The sequence below is a fragment of the Papaver somniferum genome, unplaced genomic scaffold (genome assembly GCF_003573695.1).
Source record: "Papaver somniferum cultivar HN1 unplaced genomic scaffold, ASM357369v1 unplaced-scaffold_33, whole genome shotgun sequence".
Classification (NCBI taxonomy): Eukaryota; Viridiplantae; Streptophyta; class Magnoliopsida; order Ranunculales; family Papaveraceae; genus Papaver; species Papaver somniferum.
The window spans coordinates 2,743,466-2,768,369 of record NW_020644373.1 but is presented as its reverse complement, the minus strand read 5'-3'; the positions used below and the strand labels follow the sequence as shown (position 1 = coordinate 2,768,369).

Below are 24,904 nucleotides of genomic sequence, written 5' to 3'. Positions count from 1 at the left end.
AACTCACAATGAGCGTTCTAGGTTCACGGCTAAGTGTGCAGATGAAAAATGCGGCTGGAAATTCCATGCAGCTTCTATCGATGAAAGGAATGAAATGTTTCAGGTAGGTTTTCCGTGTTCTGTCATCTAATGCTTAGCATATGTTATGTTTTGTTACAGTATGTGTAACTTTGGTTTACACATGATGTTTTTGGCACCATATTGTGTTTTGGTTGAATTGTTTATATTTTGTATGAATCTCTTCAGGTCAGGTCTTATAACCCTGAGCACATTTGTGGTGCTGGTGGACGCAACTTGAACCAAACTTACTCCACCAGCTTCTCGTCTAGTTTGATTGAGGAAGAAGTTCGCAAAAATCCTCACAAGAAGCCCAAGCAAATTGCTGCTGATTTCCAGACCAACTATGGGATCAACATGGAGTACTACCAGGCATATAATGCTAGGGAAAAGGTTTATGATACGATTTATGGCGACGATGTCAAGTCCTACTCGCACTTGGTATGGTATATTGATGCTATAAGGGAAACCAACCCTGGTAGTGTGATAAGTTTGAACGTGAAAATAAACAGTTCCAGCGGATTTTCATCGCATTTGCTGCATGCATCAAAGGGTACCGGTTTTGTCGTCCAATGGTATACTTGGATACTACTTTCCTGACTGGTACATTCAAAGGTTGCTTGATGGCAGCTACTGGGATCAATGGTGGTAAAGGTATGTTTTTTCTATGTGTTTTTTTTTTTTATGAACAACTTCAGTTGACAAATAACTAACAGTTACACATGTGTAACTCTCAGTTACACATTACTTTACTCAGTGTGTAACTAAGAAAATAGCATCTGTAACCTTAAGTTAAATATTTGTTTTAGCATGTGTGAAACTTATTATTCTTTCGATTCTGCACAATTTTTTTGTAGGATTTTTCCCCCTTGCTTTTGCACTAGTCGATTCTGAGACGATCGACAACTGGGAGTGGTTTTTAAGGAATTTGAAAGAAGTTGTTGGTGATGGGAGGCCAATCACCTTCCTTTCGGATCGCCATGAAGGACTCTTGCAAGGTGTTCCACTTGTTTATCCAGATGGGTTCCACAGCTTCTGCTACTATCATTTGACGAAGAATATACCCATCACTGCAACAGATCCTAGGTACTCACTTGTGATGGACCATTTCCGAGAGGCGACATACGCACTCTCACCTGAAAACCATGCGAAAGCCATACAGAAGATTAGAGATTTGAACTGCGATTGGGTGGCTGATTACATCGAGACAATCCCACCTGAAGCATATGCGAATGCCTATTTCAAAGGTTGTCGGTATGGACGAACATCTAGTACTCTAGCAGAATCAGTCAATAGCTGGGTTCTGGTTCACAAGAAGATGCCTGCATCTGCTCTTCTTGATCAGGTTAATTGAGTGTGTGTGTGTGTTTTGTTGTCTTTTTATTTCATGTTTTGTCACTTTATGCATTGATGAGTTTTTTTCTCCTTTTCAGATTAGGAGGAAAATAATGTGTTTGATGGCGGAGCGTCGTGAAATTGGTGCTAATATGATGACTCCATTAACCCCTGAGTATGAAGAAAAGCTTGTGGCTCTTCAAGATGAAGGTTTGGCTTGGGAAGTATTGGTTGCTAGCCCTACCGTGTTTGAAGTTATTAGTGAAAGGTCTCACATGGTGGACCTCGAACACGAGACTTGCACCTGTCAAAGGTTTGGTTTCTTATGCTTTTTTCTTCTCTTTGTATGTTCTTTTGTTTAAGAATGTGTATATCCACTTTACATTAGATATATGCATGTGTTAATAATAGTTACAAATTTATTTTATATGTGTAACTTAAAGATACACATCCTGTACATGCACCTGTAGCTAGCTAATTTTGAGTGTTTTATGATTTGTATGTGCAACTAACTGATTTTTGATTTGTTTTTTTTTGTTTTCGGTGGCGCGTATATGGTTTTCCTTGTGCTCATGCTCTTGCAGCCATACGCAAGATTAAACGTGAGGCTATTGATTTCATTTCACCGTATTTTACAAGCGACTATTTTAGGAAGACTTATATGCATGCCATCCAACCGATTCCCAACTACAACAGGCCTGTTGAATATCATCCAGACGACACCGTCAACCCACCTACCGTGAAGAAGCATCCAGGTAGACCACCAGGGAAAAGGATTATAAGTAAACACGAGAAGAAGGTGAAGAGGAAAGTTCATTGCAGCAACTGCAAGGAAACAGGTCACAACAAGGCAGGTTGCAGGAATCCTCGGAAGTTCACACCCCACTAGCTTGAGCCTAACAAAATTCATTTCTGCAACTAATGATTTGATTGTTATTTATCTTTGATTATTTGTTTTTTTAATTTTCTTCATGTTGGTTTTCATGGACCAAACGCTTTTATTTTTCTTCAACGTTGATTATGTGTAAGGATGATTCATTCAGATTTTGTCAGTTCACAGTTGAAATGCGTTTTATTCTATTTTTGATTTATTGTATACGTCTGATCAGTGGTCAAATGCTTTCTGTAACTTTTGTTTACACTCAATCAATATATGGATATGTAACCGGAAGTTACACTGCTGTGATTGCATGTGTAACATTAGCTTACACATGATAAATGCTGGTGTAACTTTATTTTGATTTATTGGACAATCCGATCAATGGCTTGTGTAACTTCAGTTTACACTCAAATATATGGATGTGTAACATTAGCTTACACATGATAAATGTATATGTAAACTCAGGTTACACTTTCTGCATCAAATTAAGATGTGTAGTTACTTAACCTGTTGCATACTTTCTGAAACCTGTACACACAGCAGTAGTAGTTCTAACAAGATAAAAAAATTTAATTCAAAGAATTTCAACCCAAAAATATTTTGCAAAACTAAGAACTGCTAAAATCTACTAACTGACGAAATTTAAAAGTTTCTAACAACATATTTTCCAAGTCTAACATCTGTTTGTGGCTAACAACATATTTGCGAGTATAGAATTTTTTCTAATCCTAATGACTGCTTTACACATCTCTAGATGGATCCGAAAGAATCTTGTATAGCATGCTTCCTCTCATGCGGTTCAGCTTGTCAGTCCACCATAGCATCATAGTTGAGGTTAATTTTTTGTCAAGTGGTTTATTCTTCATCCTGATCTTCATGTAATTGCATACACATGGAAGACAGTCAGGAATTGTACCTTGTGGGGGCGCATTGAGATTCTTGGCATTTTCATTCATCCCAAGAGCAAAAGGACAGCGTAGTCTGAGTTCTGTAGTAATTGCAAATGCATATTTCTTGGCTTGAAGAAGGTGTTCACCCTTGAGTTCCTTAACGTTTGACGAGTTCATGTAGGACCAAGGATTAGAGCTCCTCAAGTCATACTCCAGCAGTGTGTAGTGTGTGTTGTTGTTGCACATTGGGGCGAAAAGTCTGACTGCATCGTTCTTGTACTTGACATACTCCTTCGCAAGCTTCGGAATCCAAAATTTCTTGAATTCTTCGTAATCCTTCAAGTAAGAGATCTGCAAAAACCATTTGGAATGTCAAACTCACATTTTTAATCAAAAGTTACAAATGAACAAGTGATTATGTAAACAGAAGTTACACACAGGGCCTTGGGTTTTACACTGGAAAAAAAATCTTGAGTATGTTATCATAATCTTACCACATATACTACACATTATAAATGCAATAAGATTTTAAATATATTGAAGTACTTACGTATGCTTTTGGCGACAGGAATATCGCTTTGTCATACTTGCTGTTAGAGTTCATCTTTGTCTTCAATCTGCTAATGTAGAAGTCGATGAATTCTGACTCCAAATAGGATTCTTTCTTTGTAAGCTGTAGCATTAGTTCTCCAGATATATCAAACATCTGGTTACCATCTTCGTCGCATTCTATCCAAGCAATGTCTCTGCATTACAAAGAAGTAAACTATTATCAATCAAGATAACAGAATCAAGTAGTAAAATACAACAATCAATAACAGAATCAAGCCTACTTGGAGTCAAGCTACTTACGTTTTCGGATGAGTATTGAAATATTCAAGCACTTTATTCTTTTTCTCGCCTTCCAGCCTTTCGATAACTTCTGAACCTTTCACATCGTTTCTCATTGTTCCATCATCTTCTTCAGCAACCTCAGCCATTCTATCTTCTTCTACTTCTGGAACTGCGGCCATTTCTTCTTCATTAGCTTTCTTCTTAATCCTCTTTGAATTTCTTTGATATTGTTTCAGATCTTGTGTTGGGATTTTTCTATTCCTCAGCACACGTTGTTGTATTAATGATGGTTGCCTTTCTCTTATTGTATTTGCAGCTTCCTTTAGTAACTCTCCTGCAGGTTTTGGAGTTTTTTCTAATCCAAGGCTAAAAACGTTTTCCTGCGTTGTAGCTGCACAAACAAATATAGGCAGAATCTCAGTAAAATTAGCACATGTATGTAACTTAAAGTTACACAAGCCAAAATAATAATGTATTGTATGTAACCTCAAGCTACACATGCCTTTTACAATGTGTAACTTGAAGTTACACTTCCATTACAAACAAAACATAGAACGGAAGAGTGGTTACCAGTTGAGGTAGGTTCTGCATTCTCCGTCACTGCGGGTCCATGTTCAGTTTTGTTAATGTTGCTGACGATCTCATCTATCATTTCACTCACTTCAACATTCGTCATATCATCAGGGTTAGCTCCTAGTTGGACCAAACTGTAGGTCTGAGCATTGTCAGGCTGTGTTTGCGGTGTTGTAGCAGTTATCACCATGGAGTCCTCAAACTGTGTTGAAGCAGAACTGTCATCAAAAGTTCCAGGTGTATCCTCATTGACTTTTGCAGCTACATCATCACCTGCCCCATCCACAACTCCACCATCTGCAGCTTTCTTCTGTGCCTCATCCGTAACAGGTGTCTCTTCAACATCTTTCTTCTGCTCCTCATCAACATTATTTGTAGGAGTGGGCTTTTGCTTTGCGCGACAGGCTTTTTCTTTGGTGGAGTCTTGCAAGTTGTCACACTCTTCATACTCGAACTATATGTCCTGAGTGGTCTTTTGTGCCCCTCTGCAGCAGTTTGAGCTTGCAGAATTGTTGGCGTATTTCCAGCTGCAAGGCTCATACATGGAACTGCACAAGTATTGAAACGAGAATTAGGATGATGATGATGTTAAATTTTTTTAATAAAATTTCAAGAAGAATATATCATGTGTAATCGACTGGCTTGGATAACTAATATGTGTAACTTCATGTTACACATGAATATGGCATGGATACCTAGTGTAACATGGAGTTACACATGCATCTAACTAGTGTAACCAGAAGTTACACATGCATGTGGCATGTGTAACTAGGGATTACACATCCATATGATCAGTTTACTCAACATTTATTAAGTCTAATCAAGTTAAACAAGCAAGTTAAAAATGAACAAGTAAAATATGAAATTAAAAAGGTTCAAAGACCTTAGTGTCAACTAATTGGGTACCTCATCAAGTTAAAGAAGCATATTAAAAATGAACAACTACTTACATTCTTCATTGAAGGAAGTTTCCGCGTCATCTTTCTCTTTCTCTTGCTCAGTACTTCCATCTCCATGTACATCATCTTCATGTTGCATAAACTCTTCCTGGGTCACTTTGTAAGGATCAATACCCATTGCTTGGATAATTTGGCAACTAAATTTGTGAACCTTGAATTCCGCTGTTCCTGAAAGGTCCCCTTCTGATATCCCTTCTCTTGCAATTGCATACACTGCTTTAAGCATTGCTTGCTTTTCTTGCAGTTGCTCTTTCAGATGGCTATTCTCAATAGTTTGCGCTTTCAGCCAACTTTGCAGGTCGTCCTTGCTGGGTACCACGGTTGATATACCCAGCTGCTTCTCAAGCTGTGAAAACTCAGCCACAAAGCTAGGAGTTGGCTGCAATTAACAGATGAACATTCTAAATATACATTTTTTCGGTTGTATGTGTAACTTAAAGTTACATAAGCACATTTTATGTGTAACCTATAGTTACATAAGCACATTAGATGTATCTAATGTAAAGTGGATATGTGTAACTAAAGGTTACACAAGCACATTTAAATGTGTAACTTATAGCTACACATGACAATTTTGATTACATCAAAGTTTTATCTAAATTACATTACCATAAATTTACAAAACCTAAACCAACTGACATATAACACTTACCGAAAACTGTGTCATGTCTGTTTTCCAAATGTAATCAGAAATCTGGTATATATCCCATCTCCCAACCCTCGGGATATCTTCCTCGTGGTTCTCAACTTTCGGGATTAATCCTGCTGGCGTGTGTTCAGCAAACAATAACTGCAACATATAAATTTTAATTAGTCGATTGAACAAAAATATCCATCACGTAACACTAAAACTGCTGGAATAGAAATTACACACAAGCTTTTTACCAGTAGGTATTGCACACAAGCCTTCACATTTGACAAACAACTAAGATTAGTATGAATCTCTTCAAACAAGTGCTCGTGTATTAAATCAGGCCACGACACCTTGAGCACCGTATCATAAGTTTCAACGATACTAAGATATTTCGCGTTCACTCCATTGGCATTTTTGTCGCCAAAAAACAATACACAGCAAAGATAAAGACCTATCAGGCAAACTAGATCCTTTTCATCAACTTTCTTTCTTTTCCCACTTTTTCTCCTTTTTGCCATAAGTTGTTTTATCTTCTCTAAAATGTTTGTCTTAGTCACCGTCGTCTGATGCTTTGTAGATTTGATATCGGTGAAGTATTTGCTGTATAAAACATTGTCAGTCAAATCACTAGGACAATAGTACTTTAACAGCTTCTGACCCTTTCTGCTTCCAATCCTCTGCATGCAAAATATACCAGCCAGCTTTGCCGGTGTAGACTCTATAATCTTATCATCAGCAAACCTGAATGAACATGGTGTCTCACAATCCATGTCAAAGCAGTTCAAGAGCTTCAAGACGCCGTGTTTGTTGGTAGTTATCTGTCTTGTTGTAGTTGGTACAGTTGTATCATAGTCATCGTAATACATCATTACGAGTTCTCCGTAAGCAGCTCTCCTAAGATATCTTTGAGCCCTATCAGTCAGTCCTATAGGCTTTATCACCTTTACTAAATCCTTTACTGCATTCAACGACTGCCTTAGGTTTCCTGTACACATCACACACAAAATAGCATGAGTCAGTATGTTGTGTACTTATCAAATACACTCGTTTTTAACTACAAAATGAAAATCATGTTACAAACTATGTGTATTTGCCAAGTACACAAACTGAATCATTCTATTCTGTGTTGTGTAACCTTAACTTACATGCATATGAAGGTTATGTTATTATGCATGTGTAACTTAAGGTTACACAGTCAATTGGCAAGTCAGTGATTAGATTTTCAATGTGTATCTTATAGTTACACAACCACTTTGCAAGTCATTGGTAACATCTTGAATGTGTAACTCACAGTTAAGATGTGCAACTACAAGTTACACAGCCACTTCTGCAAGGCTCATTTGTATGTGTAACTACAAGTTACACACTCAATATACAAACCACAACATAGTGGTGAGATTTTGAATGTGTAACTTAAAGTTACACAGGCCCTTGTTTGCGTAGTTATACATTCAAAAGCATCACTTACATTAGAAACTTTTAAATTTCTTCAGTTAGTAGATTTTAACTACAAGTTACACACTCAATTCTAGACATTCTACAAGGTGTAACTTTAACTTACACATGCATATTAATGAGTAACTTCAATTTACACAACCAATTTTCTATGTGTAACTACAAGTTACACATCCTAAACACAACCAATTTTTTATGTGCAACTACTAGTTACACATCCCTAGGCAAGTCAGTGGTGACAGGCTCACCTGGTATGTGTAACTATAAGTTACACAATCAATATACAAACCACAACACAGTCAGTGGTTACATTTTGAGTGTGTAACTTATAGTTACACATGTCCTTGTCTGTGTAATTACATATTCACAAGCGTTATATGAGAAATAAACATGAGACCATGACAACAATAGTTTTCACAACTTAGTACCTGTAATTGTATCATCTTTTCTAGGGGGATTCATTTTTCCTTTCACCATTTTTATTCCAAAAGAAATTTGATTCTGAATCTGCAGTTGATGTAGTAATAAAATCAAGTTAGTTGATTGCAATTCAACTTAGAGTTTCTAGGGTTTTCAAACAGTAACATCTCAGAAATGAAATCCACTAAATCAATCAGTTATATCACATCCATGACTTACCTTTGTTTCTATTTAATCAGTTATTTCATGGATTTTATGCACAAACGATTGTTCTCCTTCTCCGATCTGTAAAATTATCAGTCAGAATGAGTTATGTTTGTTGTAATCTTATTACAAACCCTAGTTCAGATTTCGACCCACGAATCAGTAACAACAGGAATCAAAACTAACAGCTTCAAATCAAAACTTACCTAGTGATTAATCGTCGGAGTATTTCATCAACAGGAAAGTAACAACGGCGAATAATGAAACTGAATCTGAAACTGTTTCTTTTGATTTTTTTTGGTTTTTGAATCTGAAACTTTTTCGATCTGTTTCTCTGATTTAGGGGTTAGCAAATGATGAATAGTTTTTGATCTCGATCTTTGTTTTGGAACAGATTTCAGGAAGATTTCTTGATTTTTTCGGTTTTTTTCTAGATTTCTTTCTGTTTCAGGTGAGTGAGATTTGTTTTCTCTCTCCTTGGAAATGAAATAATGGCGTCTGAACGAGAGAAAGGTAGGTGACGTCTCTTATATACTTGAGGCTAATTTAGTCTTTTCGCTTTTATTAAATTTATTTTTTAATTCAGGGCCTACTAATAAAACTCTTTTATCTAGGGGCCTCATATTATGGGTTATCCATGAGTTGGGCCTGAGCCTAATTTTCCCTAACCCTTTTTGTCATATTGGGTAAAACCTTCCGCCCCGTAACAGGTTACAAATTAAAAGTTTGCCATGCCCCGTGAGAACCGGTCCAAGAAACCCAAACCCGAACCGACTACCCCACTGATTTCGCCAGATATTTCACCTAGTTTTCTTACAGAGAATAAAAACCCATTTTCTCTCTCTATGCCTGAAGAAAAATGAACTTGAAAAATGTTGAAAATAAATTTTCAAAAACATCAAATTCATTGCCTCACTAATGTATCATACTCAAAGTAACAATCTTTTTCTCTGATCATCATTAAAAAAACTTGATCTTCCCTTGGGGATATGATAAAAATTTGATCTCTGGGGTTGTGATTTTTTGGGGGATTTGATAATATGTCTACGATTGAGATAAGTAGTATACTTGAGAACTCAAAGGAACTTGATCGATTAAGAAAAGAACAAGAAGATGTTCTTCTTGAAATCAATAAGATTCATAAAAAGCTTCAATCCAGTAAGTATGAATTTGAGTGGTTTCAACTTTTAAGTTGAGTTTGGATGATTATATGATCTTCATTTTGTTAACCTAGAAAATTTTAATTTTTGATGTAGAAGCTATTGATTTTGTTAATTTTGTACTTTTATTTGTGTTGAGATGTTTGCTTAAATGGGTTTCGATAAAGTTCAGCTGGATTTCATTGGGTTAGTTATTATTATTTAGTAATGTAGGAAATTGAGAGTTTAACTGAGAAAATTTGGATGATGAATTTTGATTAGGTTGTGATGAGATCAATGATTGTCAATGATGCATTGGAGCTAATTATATATTGCTGTATTATCTTTGATTCGGATTTGCGGAGTTTAATTTCGCAATAAATGTCTAAAACAATCTCAGTATTGGATGAGAAAAATTTAATGCGTCGTGTTCTTAACATCGTATTCCTATTTGTGGGTGAAAATCTAAATGTACTTTGTTTCAAACGTACATTGATCGTTTCAGGTGCTGCCATGCAGTAGTGAAAGCTTGTGTATAGAACAAATGTTCTGTTCTGGAAAAGAAATCGTTACTGATGAGTGTTATAGTGTAACGTGCGTATAAAAGAGAGGGAATTTGAAGGAATAGTACAGAATTGTAAATTATCTGAATGAGTATGTCGCTTAAAGTTACACGGGGAAAGTTTCTTATCATGACAATTTTTATATGAATTAGGATGGTCATTTTACTCCCCGGCGATAAAAAACATGTTTTCCCGTGTTTGTACGTGTTACAAGCAATTGGAGAAAGATGGTTACTTGGTTCTGTCAAGCTCTGCCAACTCAATAGGATATAAGTTCTTATATTCTATTATTGATGCTAATAGGTTTATTCCAAATTAGTGTTTGCATGTTCATAGTAGTATATATAATTAGTGTGCCACATCTACTTTGATGATCTGCAGTTCATGTTTACATTAACGTAGTTCTTATATTGCCTCACTAGGATCATTATTGATTTCTACAAATGGATCCTATTTTCTATTTTTTGTTCTCTTGCGTGTAACCCTGCCATTCTGTTTGATATCTGATGATCTTCTAATATTTTTTACCATGTTTTCTGAACTAATTTAATTTTGTTTGTTATTGTTAATACAGCCCCCGAGATGGTCGAGAAGTCGGGTGATAATGTGTTATTGAAGCTCCGGGCATTGTATGTCCAAGCCAAGGAGCTTTCAGAAAATGAAGTCAGGTGCATATGAAACTTCAGTTTGAGTTTGTTATTAAGTAATTTTGAAGGATGTAAATGATGCCAAATCAGTCGTTGATTCGGTAATGGAGTCAACAAAGAGGTTGTAGACCAGCTCAGCATCAGAGATTCAAAACCTACTTTCACCTTCTGCAGTGGCGTTAGTTTTATTGAACGTTTGTCAGCATTTGCCAGTACCTGAAGCAGACAAGATCTACTGCAACGTTAACTTCTGTTCCACATCTACTTATTAATATATTGCTCCTCTTCGTCTTATTTAAAGCGGCCTAGATCATTGGGATTGTACCAAAATTAGTGTCTTAAGCCCTATGATGATCCCTATTGGTTGTTCGAGAATTCTTTTGTCGACTTATAGGCAGATAACTGTCAATGCTTAATCATGAAATTGTATTTCATATTGCAGTGTCTCGAATGCACTTATAAATCAACTGGATACCTTATTACAATCAGGACTTTCTGCAGCGCAGAGGAAAAAGATAGGTGTGACCTCTTAAGCTGTTAATACAAGCTTTTACTGGGAGTCTGCTTCGCTGTGCTTAATCTGTTTAAAAACTTCCAAACATCTGCTTTGCGCTTTCATACTTGTTATTTCAGAATTAATGGTTGATGGATCCGAGAGATAATTTCAAACTAAATAAGGAAACTCAAGTATGTCTGGCTTATGGTACATTTACAATACCTTATTACTAAGGTTTCATTTGAATGTCTTTGGGTGATTGCAGAAGTTACTGAGCAGAAAAAGAAACGAATGAAAACTGAGACGGATATATCAAAGTATCCACCTGTTGTTTCCATGCGAAACCAACTGGAGCTTGCGGCTGGTCTCAAGGGTGAACAGGTTTGTCATGTTTAATTATCCATGCATCCATCAAGTCATGTTAACTGTGTAGTTTGTTTTGCTTTTGCTTATTTGCTCCTTTCCATTTATATTTTCAGGTGGCAGCTAGAGTCACACCAGATGATGCTGAGAAGGATGAGTGGTTTGTTGTAAAAGTAACTTACTTCGATAGAGAAGCAAAAGAGTAAGATCACTTCTATCAGCTGAGGTATCATGTAGGTTATCTGGAAGAAGACTACTTACGAGGTTGATTTGGGGGAAAACTTTTAAGAAAAATGGCATTGATTGTGCAGTGTTCTTCTATTTCTATTTTGCTGAAAACGTTTTCCAGATATATGTTATTTCATAAGTCTATATATTTGGAGACTTAAGATTTATGAGATCAGATTGAATTTTTCATGCAGATGTCAGCTTTGGTCCAGTTTGTGTACCTTTCTAAGAAATAAGTTTAATGGCATTATCACCTTGATGACTTCATTTCTCTATTTAGTTTTCTTGTCTTTTTGTCAAAATTATGACCCCCTTTTCTTGCAACAACCAGTATTATAACTGCACACAATCTATAACTCCCACTGTTTGTAGCACCTTAAAGTATCTGGCCATCTATTTCAATTTAACCATTTTCCCTTCTCCGAAATCCTTATTTGATATTTGTCGGTTAACTTATACATTTCACTAGCACCATGTGTTTGCCATCTTATTCTTAATTCGTAAGATGATAGAGTAAAATCTTTTGCAGATTTGAAGTATTTGATGAGGAACCAGGTGATGATGAAGATGGAGGCGGCCAGAGGTAACTATTTTCTGCCCTTACTATATACTGATGTTTTTTGGTATATCTGCATGATTTAGATTTGGCTGGTTCGAAGGAGGAAGAAAGAGTAGGAACTCATCTATTACAGGGGGACATGCTTAGAGGGAAGGTCTTCATTTTCTGTTAATAGACTTAGGATCTGCTAGCTTTATACATAACCCTGACAAGCAACATGTATCCTTCACCTTCTCAGCAGTCATATATATTTTAACTTGAAGCATGGCTACGTGACTGCGAGTGGTTTGAATATTATAAGTCTACAATTTTTGTTAAACGACATCATTTCATTTACAACAGTGTCCCGTAGCATTTAGAAGCAGAAGAGACCTAGTGTATTTTCACTTGTACATCGTAACAATGTATTTCACAAGTATCTATGAGATAGTGTCAGATAGTGCATTAATGTAAAAGTCGTACAGTATTTTCAATTTCTCATGTGTGCTTTTTTTTGTTCTTTCTGTAAATGTTATACCAACAAATGAGTTGGTAGAATTGATATTTGTTTGCTATTTTCAGAACGTACAAGCTACCTATGTCACGCATTATTCCTTTCCCAAAGCGAAATGATCCTTCTAGTGCACCTGATTACCCAACTGGGAAATGTGTTTTGGCAGTCTATCCTGGAACCACTGCATTATATAAAGCAACCGTGGTTAATCCTCATCGCAAGGTTGTGTGTTAATATCTTTTGGAGTTTTTAATTAGATACTGTTGTGCTAGCATGATATATACAGCATTGTTCATATAAAATGTGTGTTTTTACTACAATAATGCATTGGGGCTGACTGTTTGTTCCTTCATGTGGTGCCACTTCCAACATTCTTGCAATTTTCAGAGGAAAAGCGACGAGTAAGTTCATTTCCTCCCTGTCTTATTTTATTTCATCCAACTCTCCTGAAACCTTGTGGACTATGACCGCTGGTCTGCAGTTGGAGTTGTTTCTCTTATTGTTAACTCCAAAACTGAAATCTAATATCTGTTGCTTGTATGGTGCAGTTATTTACTCGAGTTTGATGATGATGAAGAAGATGGTTCGATGCCCCAAAGAACGGTTCCCTTCCATAAGGTGGTTCCATTGCCAGAGGGGCATCGCCAGTAGCTGATCCTACAAGTCATGAGAAGATTATGTTGTGGAAGTTGTCGTCCAGTATGACAAATATGACCTTTTCCATGCCTTATGTATGTTATTATGTTTACCAGGCATGAGTAGAGGTCTCTGAACTGGATTATCTTGTTGTCCTGTGCCTACACCACGACCCCACGCTAGATAAATATGTACCCCATCTTATCACTGTATCCATGTTGTTGCTGTTAATATAGTACGATTCTTTATTAAGAATGGGATGATTCAGTATGAAATTTCATGTTCAAAAGAGCGTTTCAAAATCAGATGTCTGGTCCTATCAAAATTTAACCAATTGCATACAATTACAAGTGGTGAAAACAGTTAGAAACTCTAAAGTCTAAACAAACGTTTTCGATCTATTCATGCCATGCGTGCAACAATATGGTTGCATCAGAAGTTCTGAACCTGGTACTTGCAAATTTTGAGCAACACGAACAGAGTAATGATCTGAATGATTACAGAGTGACAATTTCCACATTTGTATATCTGGAGTTTCCAATATGACTTTCCTGGTTTCCGTCACCAGCTCATTCATGATCACATGCAAATATCAAAATTGACCCCCATAGCGGTTCAATCAAGAAATAATAGGCAAGATGACAGCAATAATCTAAAAGGGCCAAATACTTCTGGTCGTAGATCTGAGGGCAAAATCTTGGCTCTTGATGCAGAGCCTCATTCATAGAGTTCCAATGCATTCAAGACCTGTTATAAAACCAACTGTACTGAAAAGTATAAATAAAGAAGCTACAAGCTGGTAAAGATACAAAAAGTTCACACAGGTAAGCATCCTTGAACCGAAAATACATTGCCAATTTCATTCCAACACCAGCTTAAACAAGCCAAGAGAAGCTTAGAGACCATGTCACTTATGGATAACAGAGAGCAACAATTGAAGAGACAAAAGTGTATCAAGAGTTCACCGGATCCAACTAAAAATTAGCATCGCCCCTGCAAACAAAAGAAGAGAGAAAAAAACTATGCGACCCTGGATGCAAGATTAGACACAACACCAGTGAAACTCACTATAAACAGAGAAGAATATCGATTTCACGAGCACTGAACAAAAAAGGGGTGGGGGGGTGGGGGTCATTTGCTTAGACTTCATACATTTGGCAAGAGAAACAGCACAAAAGATGATTTTGCATCACTCCACAATAGCTTGAATAACACCTGCTCCAACAGTCTTTCCACCCTCTCTAATAGCAAACCTCATTCCCTGCTCACAAGCCACAGGCATTATAAGTTCCACTACCATTTTAACACGATCTCCTGGCATAACCATCTTGGATTCCTCATCCATATCATTCATAATCTTTGCTACCCTCCCAGTAACATCGGTAGTTCTCATATAAAATTGTGGCCGATAACCAGCGAAAAACGGGGAATGTCTTCCACCCTCCTCCTTCTTGAGTACATAAACAATGGCAGTGAATTTCGTGTGTGGTGTGATAGTACCAGGTTTAGCAATAACCATTCCTCTCTGTACATCAGCCTTTTGAATACCACGGAGTAATATACCTACATTGTCACCAGCAAGAGCTTCATCCAAAATCTTCTGAAACATTTCAACACCAGTTATAGTAGTACTCCTCGTCTCCCGAAGTCCAACAATCTCAACAGTCTCACCACTTCTAACAGTTCCTCTCTCTACACGACCAGTGGCAACTGTACCGCGGCCAGTAATAGAAAATACATCTTCAACAGCCAACAAAAACCGTAATTCAGTTTGACGTTGTGGTATAGGTATATAATCATCGACATCATCCATAAGTTGATATATCTTATCAACCCATTCATTTTCACCTCTTTTAATTTTTGGATTAGCCATCAAGGCCTCCAAAGCTAAAAGGGCAGAACCACAAACGATAGGTATATCATCACCAGGAAACTCATACAAACTTAAAAGTTCCCTCACCTCTAACTCAACCAACTCGAGTAACTCCTCATCATCAACTTGATCCTGTTTATTCAAGAAAACAACCATATTAGGTACCCCCACTTGTTTAGCAAGTAAAATATGTTCCTTAGTTTGTGGCATTGGTCCATCAGCACCAGAGACAACTAATATAGCCCCATCCATTTGTGCAGCACCAGTAATCATATTCTTAATATAATCAGCATGCCCCGGACAATCAACGTGCGCATAATGCCGATTTTCAGTTTCGTATTCTACGGTAGCAGTATTAATAGTAATACCTCTAGCTCTTTCTTCAGGTGCAGCATCAATTTCATCATATTTTTTGGGTGCACTATTACCAAATGAAGCTAAAGCCATAGTTAACGCAGCAGTCAAAGTAGTTTTACCATGGTCTACATGTCCTATGGTGCCTATATTAACATGGGGGTTTTTACGTTCGAATTTACCTCTTGCAGCACGTACAGTAATGGCCCGAGCCCGACTGGTTCGAATTGCCGTTGTTGGTGAAGACGAGAATACTGTAGTGGCAGGGTTTGTGAAGGAAGAAGAGAGAATATGGATTGATTTTGATTTTGATTTTCGGCAACATCTAATTGATGCAGGTATTGTTGGTGAAATGGGTGCTGAGAATATCTCTGATGTTGTTGCTGTTGCTGCTGCTGCTGTTGTGATCGCAGTCGCCATTTCAAAACCCCGCCGTCGCCTGGTGCTGGGTTTTTTATATTCGTTGTTATGTTATTAAAGGGGAAGAGTGAAAAAGACTTTCGGTTATTTCGAGAAGAATACGTTTTTGTTTTCTTTTGTATTCGCTTTTAGTGATGGCCATTTTATCCCGCCCAAACCCATCCCGTGGGTACCCGTTCCGTAATTGGGGTAAGGTGGGTGTCCTTCTAACCAAGATGAAATCATGATTTGCTGTGATGGTGCGTTTTTTGGGAATCCAGGCCTGGCTGGTGCTGGCGTTACATTTCGTGATGCAAATGCAGCTGTTTTGGGAGTTCTCTGCGTTGGCATGGGATTGCAGACAAACTTTTATGCGGAAGTGTGCGCAATTATATATGGTGCTATGTTGACCAAAAAGGTGGAATTTTAGGAACATCTGCGTGCAATCTGATTCGATGAGTTGCATTCAAGCTTTTCAAAATGAGGGTTTACCTTGGCAATTAAGTCAGAAGTGGTGATTGGCGAGGAATTTCTACTCCAATATTCGCTACATTCATAAATATAAGGAAGTTAATTTTTCTACAGATGCTTCGGTAAAGCAAGCCTGTTTGATAGATGAGGACATTTTTGAGTTTTATGAGGGGAGGCCAATTTCTATGCTTTCTGTAGAATGACCGGGTGAGGTTTATTTTCGTTTTAAATAGGCTAGTTTTGTTGGTAGTCCATGGCTAGCTCATTATAGCCTAGGAACTGTACAATTTTTGCTTTTTTATCTATTTTATTGACCGAGTAAAAAAAAAGGATACCCGTTCCGTTTGGATAGGATTTTACGTGCATAAATGGGGATGTGGTTGGGTATGGGTAATACCCGAAACCTAAACTACGGGATGTGGCGGGGACGGGATTCAAGGTCCCCACCCCATACCCGTCCCATAGCTTTCATATTATACGGGTTTAGATTTTTATGCAAGAATTTCTATCGAATCTGTATACTTCTACCACTTAGTCGATCTTTCTTTCATTTATTATATTCTTGATCGTTCTTGTATATTCACCACTTTCGCTTCATTGTTGTGACCAGTCACATTCTCTGAAAGTTAAAATAGAAAATGATGCAAATAATGAAATGGTTAACATGGATGAAGATAGAATGAAAAAGGGAAAAGTAGAGAAACTAATAAGTCATTTAAAGATTTTTTTTTCCACTTTAAGATGATTTTATGAAATTTAAAATTTTAGAATGCACTATTCTTATGTTACTATTTTTGTTTGAATCGTATTTAAGTTTTGATTATGAATAAATTTATGTATTAACTCAGTGTTACCGGTCCAAAGAAAAAGAGTGCAATACTTGCGAATTTGAAACGATGGTGGAGTAATTTTTTTCTCTTCTTTAAGTTGTTCGGGAAAACCGCTTGGGACAAAACCCGAATACTTGAAGATCTGAAACGAGGTTGGTCACCGCCGTGAAATACTTTTTCCAAAAAATTGCGTCAGAAAAATCACTTGGGACAAAACCTGAGAATCTGATACCGCATCTCAAGAACCTCTATGGATATATATATCTTTGGATGATAATCACTGTTCTAAGATTGTTATCTCATTAAAAACTTCATCCGGAAAAACTCAGAGGGACAAGACCTGAACGTAGGAAAACTTGAGTACTCAGAACGATGATAGACCCGCAGATGTTGTGTGACTGATCAGAGAATTTTCGCTTCAAACAGATCGGATGACGACCCGCTTGGCAAGCTCTGACTTCCCGATACACCACTATAGAAACCAAATTTTCAAAAGGTCTTTTAAACCGACCAATAATTTCACAAATGAGTTCCTCTGAACAAATTTTTCATTTCCAGGGTCATCGAGACCGACAATTTATTTCCATTGTTTTTACTGTGAAGACATAATGTCTCTTGCCAAGTAGTCCGATACCAGCCACCGTTATCCAACAAACGGTCTTCCGGGTTACCACCCGTTGGTGGGGTGCCAATTAAGGCCTGGCAGAACGTACAGTTATCAAACACACGGTAATTCAGTGTCAGGGTAGTCCGATACCAGCCACCGTTATCAAACAAACGGTCTTCCCGTAGGTGGGGTGCCATTTCTGTCCTGACAATTTACAGTACTCTTTCAAGCTCAACCGACAATCTTTCTTTCTTAGATGATATGAACTGTTCAAAGAGTTAGCAATCATCTCTAGGTCAATGGTATGAACTGCCATCATATACAGCAACCATCCCTCTTATACCATATGAGTTATCTCTCATGATAATAAACATTGCTTAAGTCACAAGCGTAGACGGATGATATGAATTACCTCGACCAGTAATAATCATTTCTTGTCTTATGGTTGTATAGTTAACGGATGGTACGAGTTATTTCATAAAGAAAACTAATCTTCACTAGGTAGTATGAACAACCGGTACTGCAACTACCTCTTACCAACGATATATATGTTGCCAAGCTTGCAATCATCTCTGAATTGATGGTATGAACTGCCAAGCAGCAACCAACCCTTTCCAGACGATATGAACAACCCCGTAGAAGTGTGCTGAACCGCATACCGGCTGCCTACGTACCCTCTCTGTTGCTCGAAGGGATCAAGCACGGCCGTAGTTCATCATTTTTTGTTTAGATGGTATGAACTACGTACCCACAATGGTAGCAACTATCTCTCACTTGATGATATCAAGTAAACTTATTCTATTTGCATTTGCAGTGTACATAATAAATTAGCAAACTTATTCTATTTGCATTTGCAGTGTACATAATAAATTATACGAGTGGAGAACTCAAAAAAAACACACGAAGGCATCCCAAACAAAATATTCTCTGTAAGCGATTTCTCGCATACAAGGTGTCCAGATATGAATGCAAGCCAGCAAGTAGTAAGCTATCAAGTTTCTGATATGCACATCAAAACGGATTATTCATTTGTAGTGGCAGTCATTATCTAATGGTTCAAAAGGGAAAATTAATTAATGTTTCATTAATCCCGACAAACTAAATTGAAATGCAGGTTGCTAATAAATTCATGTAAAGTTCCACGAAGGATATTCAAAAGCAGCAACAGAACATTATACCTAAAGGAAATAGCTTAATATACTAAAAAATAGAATGCACAAATGATATGCTTTTCTAATAATATGCTAAAGGCATCTTCTAGTTTCATACTCTCATCCACAACATGAATAGCAGAGAAATCAAACATTCACACTGCTTCTAATGACTAGTTTTGAAATGCAAGGTTCAGTCCCAATAATTGAAATGTCAGTCTGATAACCTTGATATATAAAGTAATAATATATCGCCTAAAGGTTAAGGACGATTAGCATTCAATGGCTTAAGTACCGAGGTGTAACATTTATCTGCACAAGTGAAATATTCCGGCTACATCGTACCTTAGTCGTAATCTTTAATAATGAAATAATCTTCATTAGCTAACTAATTAATTTAGCCACTTATCAACACAACCATAACATTCCATTATACAAATTTGAAAATCTAGCTCCACTGATATTGACCAACTCCATTTCCCAAGACTCAACTTTCAGAGTTCAAAGTTAGGTCTTAACACAAATTACAGATGTCATTTTACATCCGAATCCCCATAGCTCAACTAAGCGTCATAAACACATGCAATAATTTTACTACAAAGTTTTGAACCTCCGTTCACCAACTTAAAAAGAACCGACAAGGAACCATGCATTGTTTGTACCTCCCTTCACCAACTTAAAAAGAACCGACAAGGAACCATGCATTGTTTGTAAGCTAAAGGAAGTGGGCTTAATTAAAATATTTGTTGAATGCCATCTGAATACACTGATGAGTCTCAACGTACTAATGATTAAGAAAAAAGAAATATTTAAACAAACACTTCATCGGCGCCCAGCTAACTACGGAACCAAGTACGAAGAACAACATAATTTGGTAGATGTAACCATAATTTCTACTAGTAACAAAAATAGCATTATAGCAGGCCGGTCTATAATATGTAGTCTAAAGTAAAACATCAAATGGTTTTCGGCTGGCGGCGGAAATCTCCTTATAACGAAACATTTCAACATGGAACTAAATGTTAGAACACTTCATGGTGGATTTGCAACCACGCCCAAATGAATATATTTAAAGAAAATACCTGACTACTTATCTCGTTAGGACTAAAGTATTTTACAGATAACCCACCACTGAACCACTATCATACAGCGTCTTTGGGAAGATATTTATAAAACTTTTGAAGTGATTGCAGAAACTTACCGCATAAGAAGTCGCAACGTAGAGACCCAAGAAGAATATAGATAGCAGCACCGTCCTTGCTGTTAACCAGGAAAGCCATCAAAGACATGATGGTGCTCCAAGAAGTCTTGGACTTGTAATAACCATGGGACCTGTAGCGACCACTTTGTATGCTTTGCTAACATTCTATAACAGTTAGTGCTAGAATACTCCCCCAAGATAATATAAGACTAAGACATTTTATCAAACAGTACATGGTTAACTATACCATATACACCCAATTCCTTAATGCCACGCGATAATATTAAGTCACTTTGGTTGGATTTTGAGAATCCACTACACTTGTTAATTTCGCTCCAACGACTACTATCTCTTTCACAAAATTTCTTAACAAATAAGAGTCACAAGCAACATTAGGCCTCTTCTTATCATTGACATATGCACGTTCAAACACAAAACCTACAATTTATCCATTCAAAATTTAAGCAACCACATCATGGATAATTTGTACATGGCAATGAAAATGGGAAACTATTGAATCAATATGGAGACACTGATGCGGGGATCGAAAATCATGAATTACAATTAGGTACTCAATACCAATCTTCCTTAATTTCAAGGAAGTGCCCAAACATTTATACAGTACAAGGATAGTACTAAATTGTTGTATTCCACCATCAAAGCTGTATACTAGCCGATACTCATGCTTGCACATGGTGCTGGAGATTCCATTTAACTAATCACCAGTTTCATGTTTAACTCATATTCAAAAGTGGAAGTGGTAAAGATCTCTTGTAATGCTAAAACTAAATTTAGTTGTTACAGCCACAAATTCAATGGAATTCCTCCAAAACCCATTCAAGCATTAATCATCAATTTAACATTTTGAACAAATTTAGGGGACGAGCCCCAAATTCCACAAGAACCCTAATTGCATTTTCTCATAAATTCAAAATACTAGAAATCACAAAAAAAAAAAAAAGAAATCACAAAAAGATCAAATTGAATACAAAGTACCCAATCAGTTAACACTGCAGAATTTCGATTTAATAAGAAATTGAACAATTAAGTCTGTTCCTTCGCAAATATCAACATGCACAGTTGTTGTTAATTAAGGTGAAGAACTTAAAACAAAGAGGAGGCTTACTTTATCTCATTTACGAAACCATCTAATATCAACAACAACACCAGCCCAAATAAAGATAAGTCCATAAAGCCAACTCATGCCTGGTTCCGATCAAGTTCTTCTATATTTCAGTCGCAGAGAATATAAAGAGGAGGGAGGAAGAATAAGAAAATTTTCAGCTTCTCTCAGCCCGTTGTAAACCACAACACAAACAAGCAACAATAACGATCTCCACAATCTTCTTATCTTAGCTCCGTCGATTGCCAGAACGGCAGAACCTAATATTCTAAAATCTTCTCATTTAAAAGAGGGCGACCGAACAAAAGCAGTGTGGGAAAAGAAAAAATCTTCCTCCACTCTCAATCCCCTCTTCCCTTCATTTTTTTTTTTTTTTGGAAACTTAGGCTAACGTCACATCCATGGTTACCCATAATATGAGGCCCGTAATTAAAAGAAGTTTAAATGTAGGCCCCAAATTATTAAAAAACCTTGATATCTTTATGTATATTGTCAAGTCCATAATTAAATAAAAATTAAATCTAAGCCCAAAATTATTAAATCTAGGCCCAAAATTATTAAAGTATAGTTAGTGTGAATGTGTAAACAGAAGTTACACATGCATATGACATGTGTGAAAATGCGGGGGTCTAACAACCACAACTAACAATTCGTTTGGCAATCTGAGAGGACTTACTCCAATACACTTTCTAGAGAATCAACTAGACAGTTAGACTCAATCTAGAATAATGTATATCAAAGAGTTTATTATCTCTAACTCTTAATTCAATCCGCAATCAACAAATAGAAATCTGCGAGCCCGATTGAATATAAGAGGAATTACTTGAACGGTACCAAAGACCAATGTTCAAGTGTCAATCAATGTAAATCAACAACCAAAGGTTGGATATTCTAATTGATCGATCTTAACGCACAATCTGTGATATTTCAATTATATAACAAAATATAATTCGGAAAAGAAACAACACAGACACCAGAATTTTGTTAACGAGGAAACCGCAAAGGTAGAAAAACCCCGGGACCTAGTCCAGTTTGAACACAACACTGTATTAAGCCGCTACAGACACTAGCATACTACCAATTAACTTCGGACTGGACTGTAGTTGAACCCTAATCAATCTCACACTGATTCAAGGTACAGTTCCGCTCCTTATGTCTCTGATCCCAACAGGATACTACGCACTTGATTCCCTTAGCGGATCTCACTCACAACTAAGAGTTGCTACGACCCAAAGTCGAAGACTTGATAAACAAATCTGTCTCCCACATAAATACCCCAAGAGTTTTTGTTCTGTCTTTTGATAAATCAAGGTGAACATGAACCAATTGATATATCGGACTTATATTCCCGAAGAATAGCCTAGTATTATCAATCACCTCACAATAAACTTAATCCACTAGCGAAACAATTTATTGTGGAATCACAAACGATGAGACGAAGGTGTTTGTGATTACTCTTCTATCTTGCCTATCGGAGATATAAATCTCGAGCCAACTTTACAATTGCACTCAATCACGATAGAAACAACAAGATCAGATCACACAACTACAAAAAGAATAGTTGGGTCTGGCTTCACAAATCCCAATGAAGTCTTCAAGTCGTTAACCTACAGGGTCTCGAGAAGAAACCTAAGGTTAAAGGAGAATCGACTCTAGTTATGCAACTAGTAACACACATGAGGTGTGGGGATTAGGTTTCCCAGTTGCTAGAGTTCTCCTTTATATAGTTTTCAAATCAGGGTTTGCAATCCAAGTTATCTTGGTAACAAAGCATTCAATAATCATCGTTGGATAAAAACCTGATTCAACCAAGCTAATATCTTTCAACCGTTAGATCGAACTTAGATTTTTACACACAAATGAAATGTACCTTCATTTAGGTTTATGTAACCGTACCTAAACGTGTACACCATGTTGGTTCACAAATAGTTAACCGAGGTTAGCCATATGATCACTCTCATATCAACCTTATTCATCTTAACCATAACTAGTTGAAATGATTCAAATGAAACTAGTTAAAGAGTTGTTCAATTGCTATATTCTCATGGATTTATACAAGAACACAACTGAAGCAAAATCGGTTTGATTCACTCGAATCGATACATGAACATTATAACCACGGTTTTCAAAGATTGCGTTCTTTATTGATAAATGTTTTAGTTCATGAACTGACCAATTTGATAAAGACGGGTATGCATACTTAAGCAACCGGATTTGAGTTGGTTTAGTTTCCAAACTCAGCAGAAATTTTCGGTTCAAAAACTTCCGCCAGTATGCCTACGGGCACGCATACTTAAGGTGACTAGTTAAGAGCTTGTTAATTCCCAAACTCAGCAGAATTTTTCGGTTGGAAAACTTCCGCCAGTATGCGTACGGGTACGCATACTTAACTTGTCTCCTTCACCAATTTCGTATACACACATATGCATACTCTTGGTTCCCGGTTTATGGATTTATACACTAATGTGCGAACACACTATATATGCTTATATCCAAAGATGGTTACATAATCTCAACTCTTCATTTCAATCATTGAAACATTCTTCTATAATGACAATAGCCGTTTTCACACACTATTAGCATCAAAGCAATTTTCAAGATATTGAAATAATCATTATCGAAACATTCCAAGTCTTACACGAAATGGTTGTATCACACAAACCATGTAAGATGTTACTCGGAAATTTTCTCATGATATAAGATGAACTTGGTCGAAGCGAAATCTTACCAACAAATATTTCGAGAAATATGTAAGCGAGATATACTCAGCTCGAAATCTCAAATGTGTATAGAGAAAACTATATATTAACACGACTTATGTCTCAATATAGGAGATAGAGTAGAAATAGACTTTCCAAGTGATATATGGGTTTAAGTCTCCACATACCTTTTGTCGATGAAGTTCCACAAGCTCTCCTTAGTAGTTCTTCGTCTTCAAGTGATAAGCGACGTGAAGTCTAAGCTCAACTACACAAACTGTGTCTTAATCCGAGACATCTATAAATAGGCTAGAAATCAAGACTTATAGTTTTGATCACGAACATTGACAAGCATGCTTGAGATAACAACGCATGCGAGTTTGACCGAGCAGTGCTCTAAAAATGTGTAATGCAAAGTTACACTTGTATATATATGTGTGGACTCACACATGCGTATGGAAAGAAACGGTTTATGTGTACCCAGAAGTTTCCCATGTGTATGGCATGTGTATCTACAAGTTACACATCCATATGCATGTGTAACTTTTTATTACACATGATATATGTGTGTATATCTACAAGTTACTCGTCAGTTATACATCAAAACTACACATACATAAAATACATGTATTACTTTAAATTTCATTTACAGTAATTCGTCTGTTTATCAATTACAGTAATTGGTTATTATTGAACGTAATAAATGAATTAAAACAAGAGATATGCAAAGCGAAATCCTAGAAATAATCCAATGTATTATATAATTTAAACGTTTCCTTCCTTTTTTGTCTTTCTCGATTCCAATATACTTGCACATCTGTAAACAAAAAT

The 24,904-nt window shown here is 36.8% G+C and overlaps 3 protein-coding genes and 1 long non-coding RNA gene across 4 annotated transcripts; 1 reads left to right on the top strand and 3 right to left on the bottom strand.

The window, feature by feature from the left end:
- Window positions 1-3,459: 3,459 nt before the first annotated feature.
- On the bottom strand, window positions 3,460-4,056 carry LOC113341987. The gene is made up of 3 exons (XR_003356305.1): window positions 4,015-4,056; window positions 3,713-3,908; window positions 3,460-3,513 (listed from the first exon to the last, which is right to left on the bottom strand). It is a non-coding gene; the product is annotated as an uncharacterized LOC113341987 (long non-coding RNA).
- Window positions 4,057-4,351: 295 nt separating this feature from the next.
- On the bottom strand, window positions 4,352-8,837 carry LOC113342012. The gene is made up of 9 exons (XM_026586680.1): window positions 8,448-8,837; window positions 8,257-8,322; window positions 8,046-8,124; window positions 6,414-7,147; window positions 6,181-6,318; window positions 5,520-5,907; window positions 4,972-5,117; window positions 4,526-4,921; window positions 4,352-4,387 (listed from the first exon to the last, which is right to left on the bottom strand). The coding sequence occupies exons 3-9, from the start codon at window positions 8,092-8,094 to the stop codon at window positions 4,352-4,354; spliced, it is 1,887 nt and encodes a 628-aa protein (XP_026442465.1). The 5' UTR covers window positions 8,095-8,124; window positions 8,257-8,322; window positions 8,448-8,837.
- A 228-nt stretch (window positions 8,838-9,065) lies between these two features.
- LOC113342103 (SAGA-associated factor 29 homolog A-like) lies at window positions 9,066-13,654 on the top strand. The gene is made up of 9 exons (XM_026586758.1): window positions 9,066-9,399; window positions 10,518-10,611; window positions 11,033-11,109; window positions 11,352-11,467; window positions 11,566-11,651; window positions 12,207-12,260; window positions 12,798-12,951; window positions 13,117-13,130; window positions 13,278-13,654. Exons 1-9 carry the CDS (start codon window positions 9,282-9,284, stop codon window positions 13,378-13,380), a joined length of 816 nt encoding a protein of 271 aa, XP_026442543.1. The 5' UTR covers window positions 9,066-9,281; the 3' UTR covers window positions 13,381-13,654.
- Window positions 13,655-14,515: 861 nt separating this feature from the next.
- Window positions 14,516-16,012, bottom strand: LOC113342011 (elongation factor TuB, chloroplastic-like). The gene has a single exon (XM_026586679.1). It carries the CDS (start codon window positions 16,010-16,012, stop codon window positions 14,555-14,557), a length of 1,458 nt encoding a protein of 485 aa, XP_026442464.1. The 3' UTR covers window positions 14,516-14,554.
- Between the last annotated feature and the right edge of the window lie 8,892 nt (window positions 16,013-24,904).

Bases quoted from the DNA above. Each gene is read 5' to 3' on its own strand.
- LOC113342011 (XM_026586679.1), bottom strand. From the start codon at position 16,012: ATGGCGACTGCGATCACAACAGCAGCAGCAGCAACAGCAACAACATCA.
- LOC113342103 (XM_026586758.1), top strand. From the start codon at position 9,282: ATGTCTACGATTGAGATAAGTAGTATACTTGAGAACTCAAAGGAACTT. The intron at 11,652-12,206 runs GTAAGATCACTT...AATCTTTTGCAG, and splicing joins TTCGATAGAGAAGCAAAAGA to ATTTGAAGTATTTGATGAGG. The intron at 12,261-12,797 runs GTAACTATTTTC...TGCTATTTTCAG, and splicing joins GAAGATGGAGGCGGCCAGAG to AACGTACAAGCTACCTATGT.
- LOC113342012 (XM_026586680.1), bottom strand. From the start codon at position 8,094: ATGGTGAAAGGAAAAATGAATCCCCCTAGAAAAGATGATACAATTACA. The intron at 6,319-6,413 runs GTAAAAAGCTTG...TATATGTTGCAG, and splicing joins CTTGTGTGCAATACCTACTG to TTATTGTTTGCTGAACACAC. The intron at 4,922-4,971 runs GTCGCGCAAAGC...GATGAGGAGCAG, and splicing joins CTCCACCAAAGAAAAAGCCT to AAGAAAGATGTTGAAGAGAC.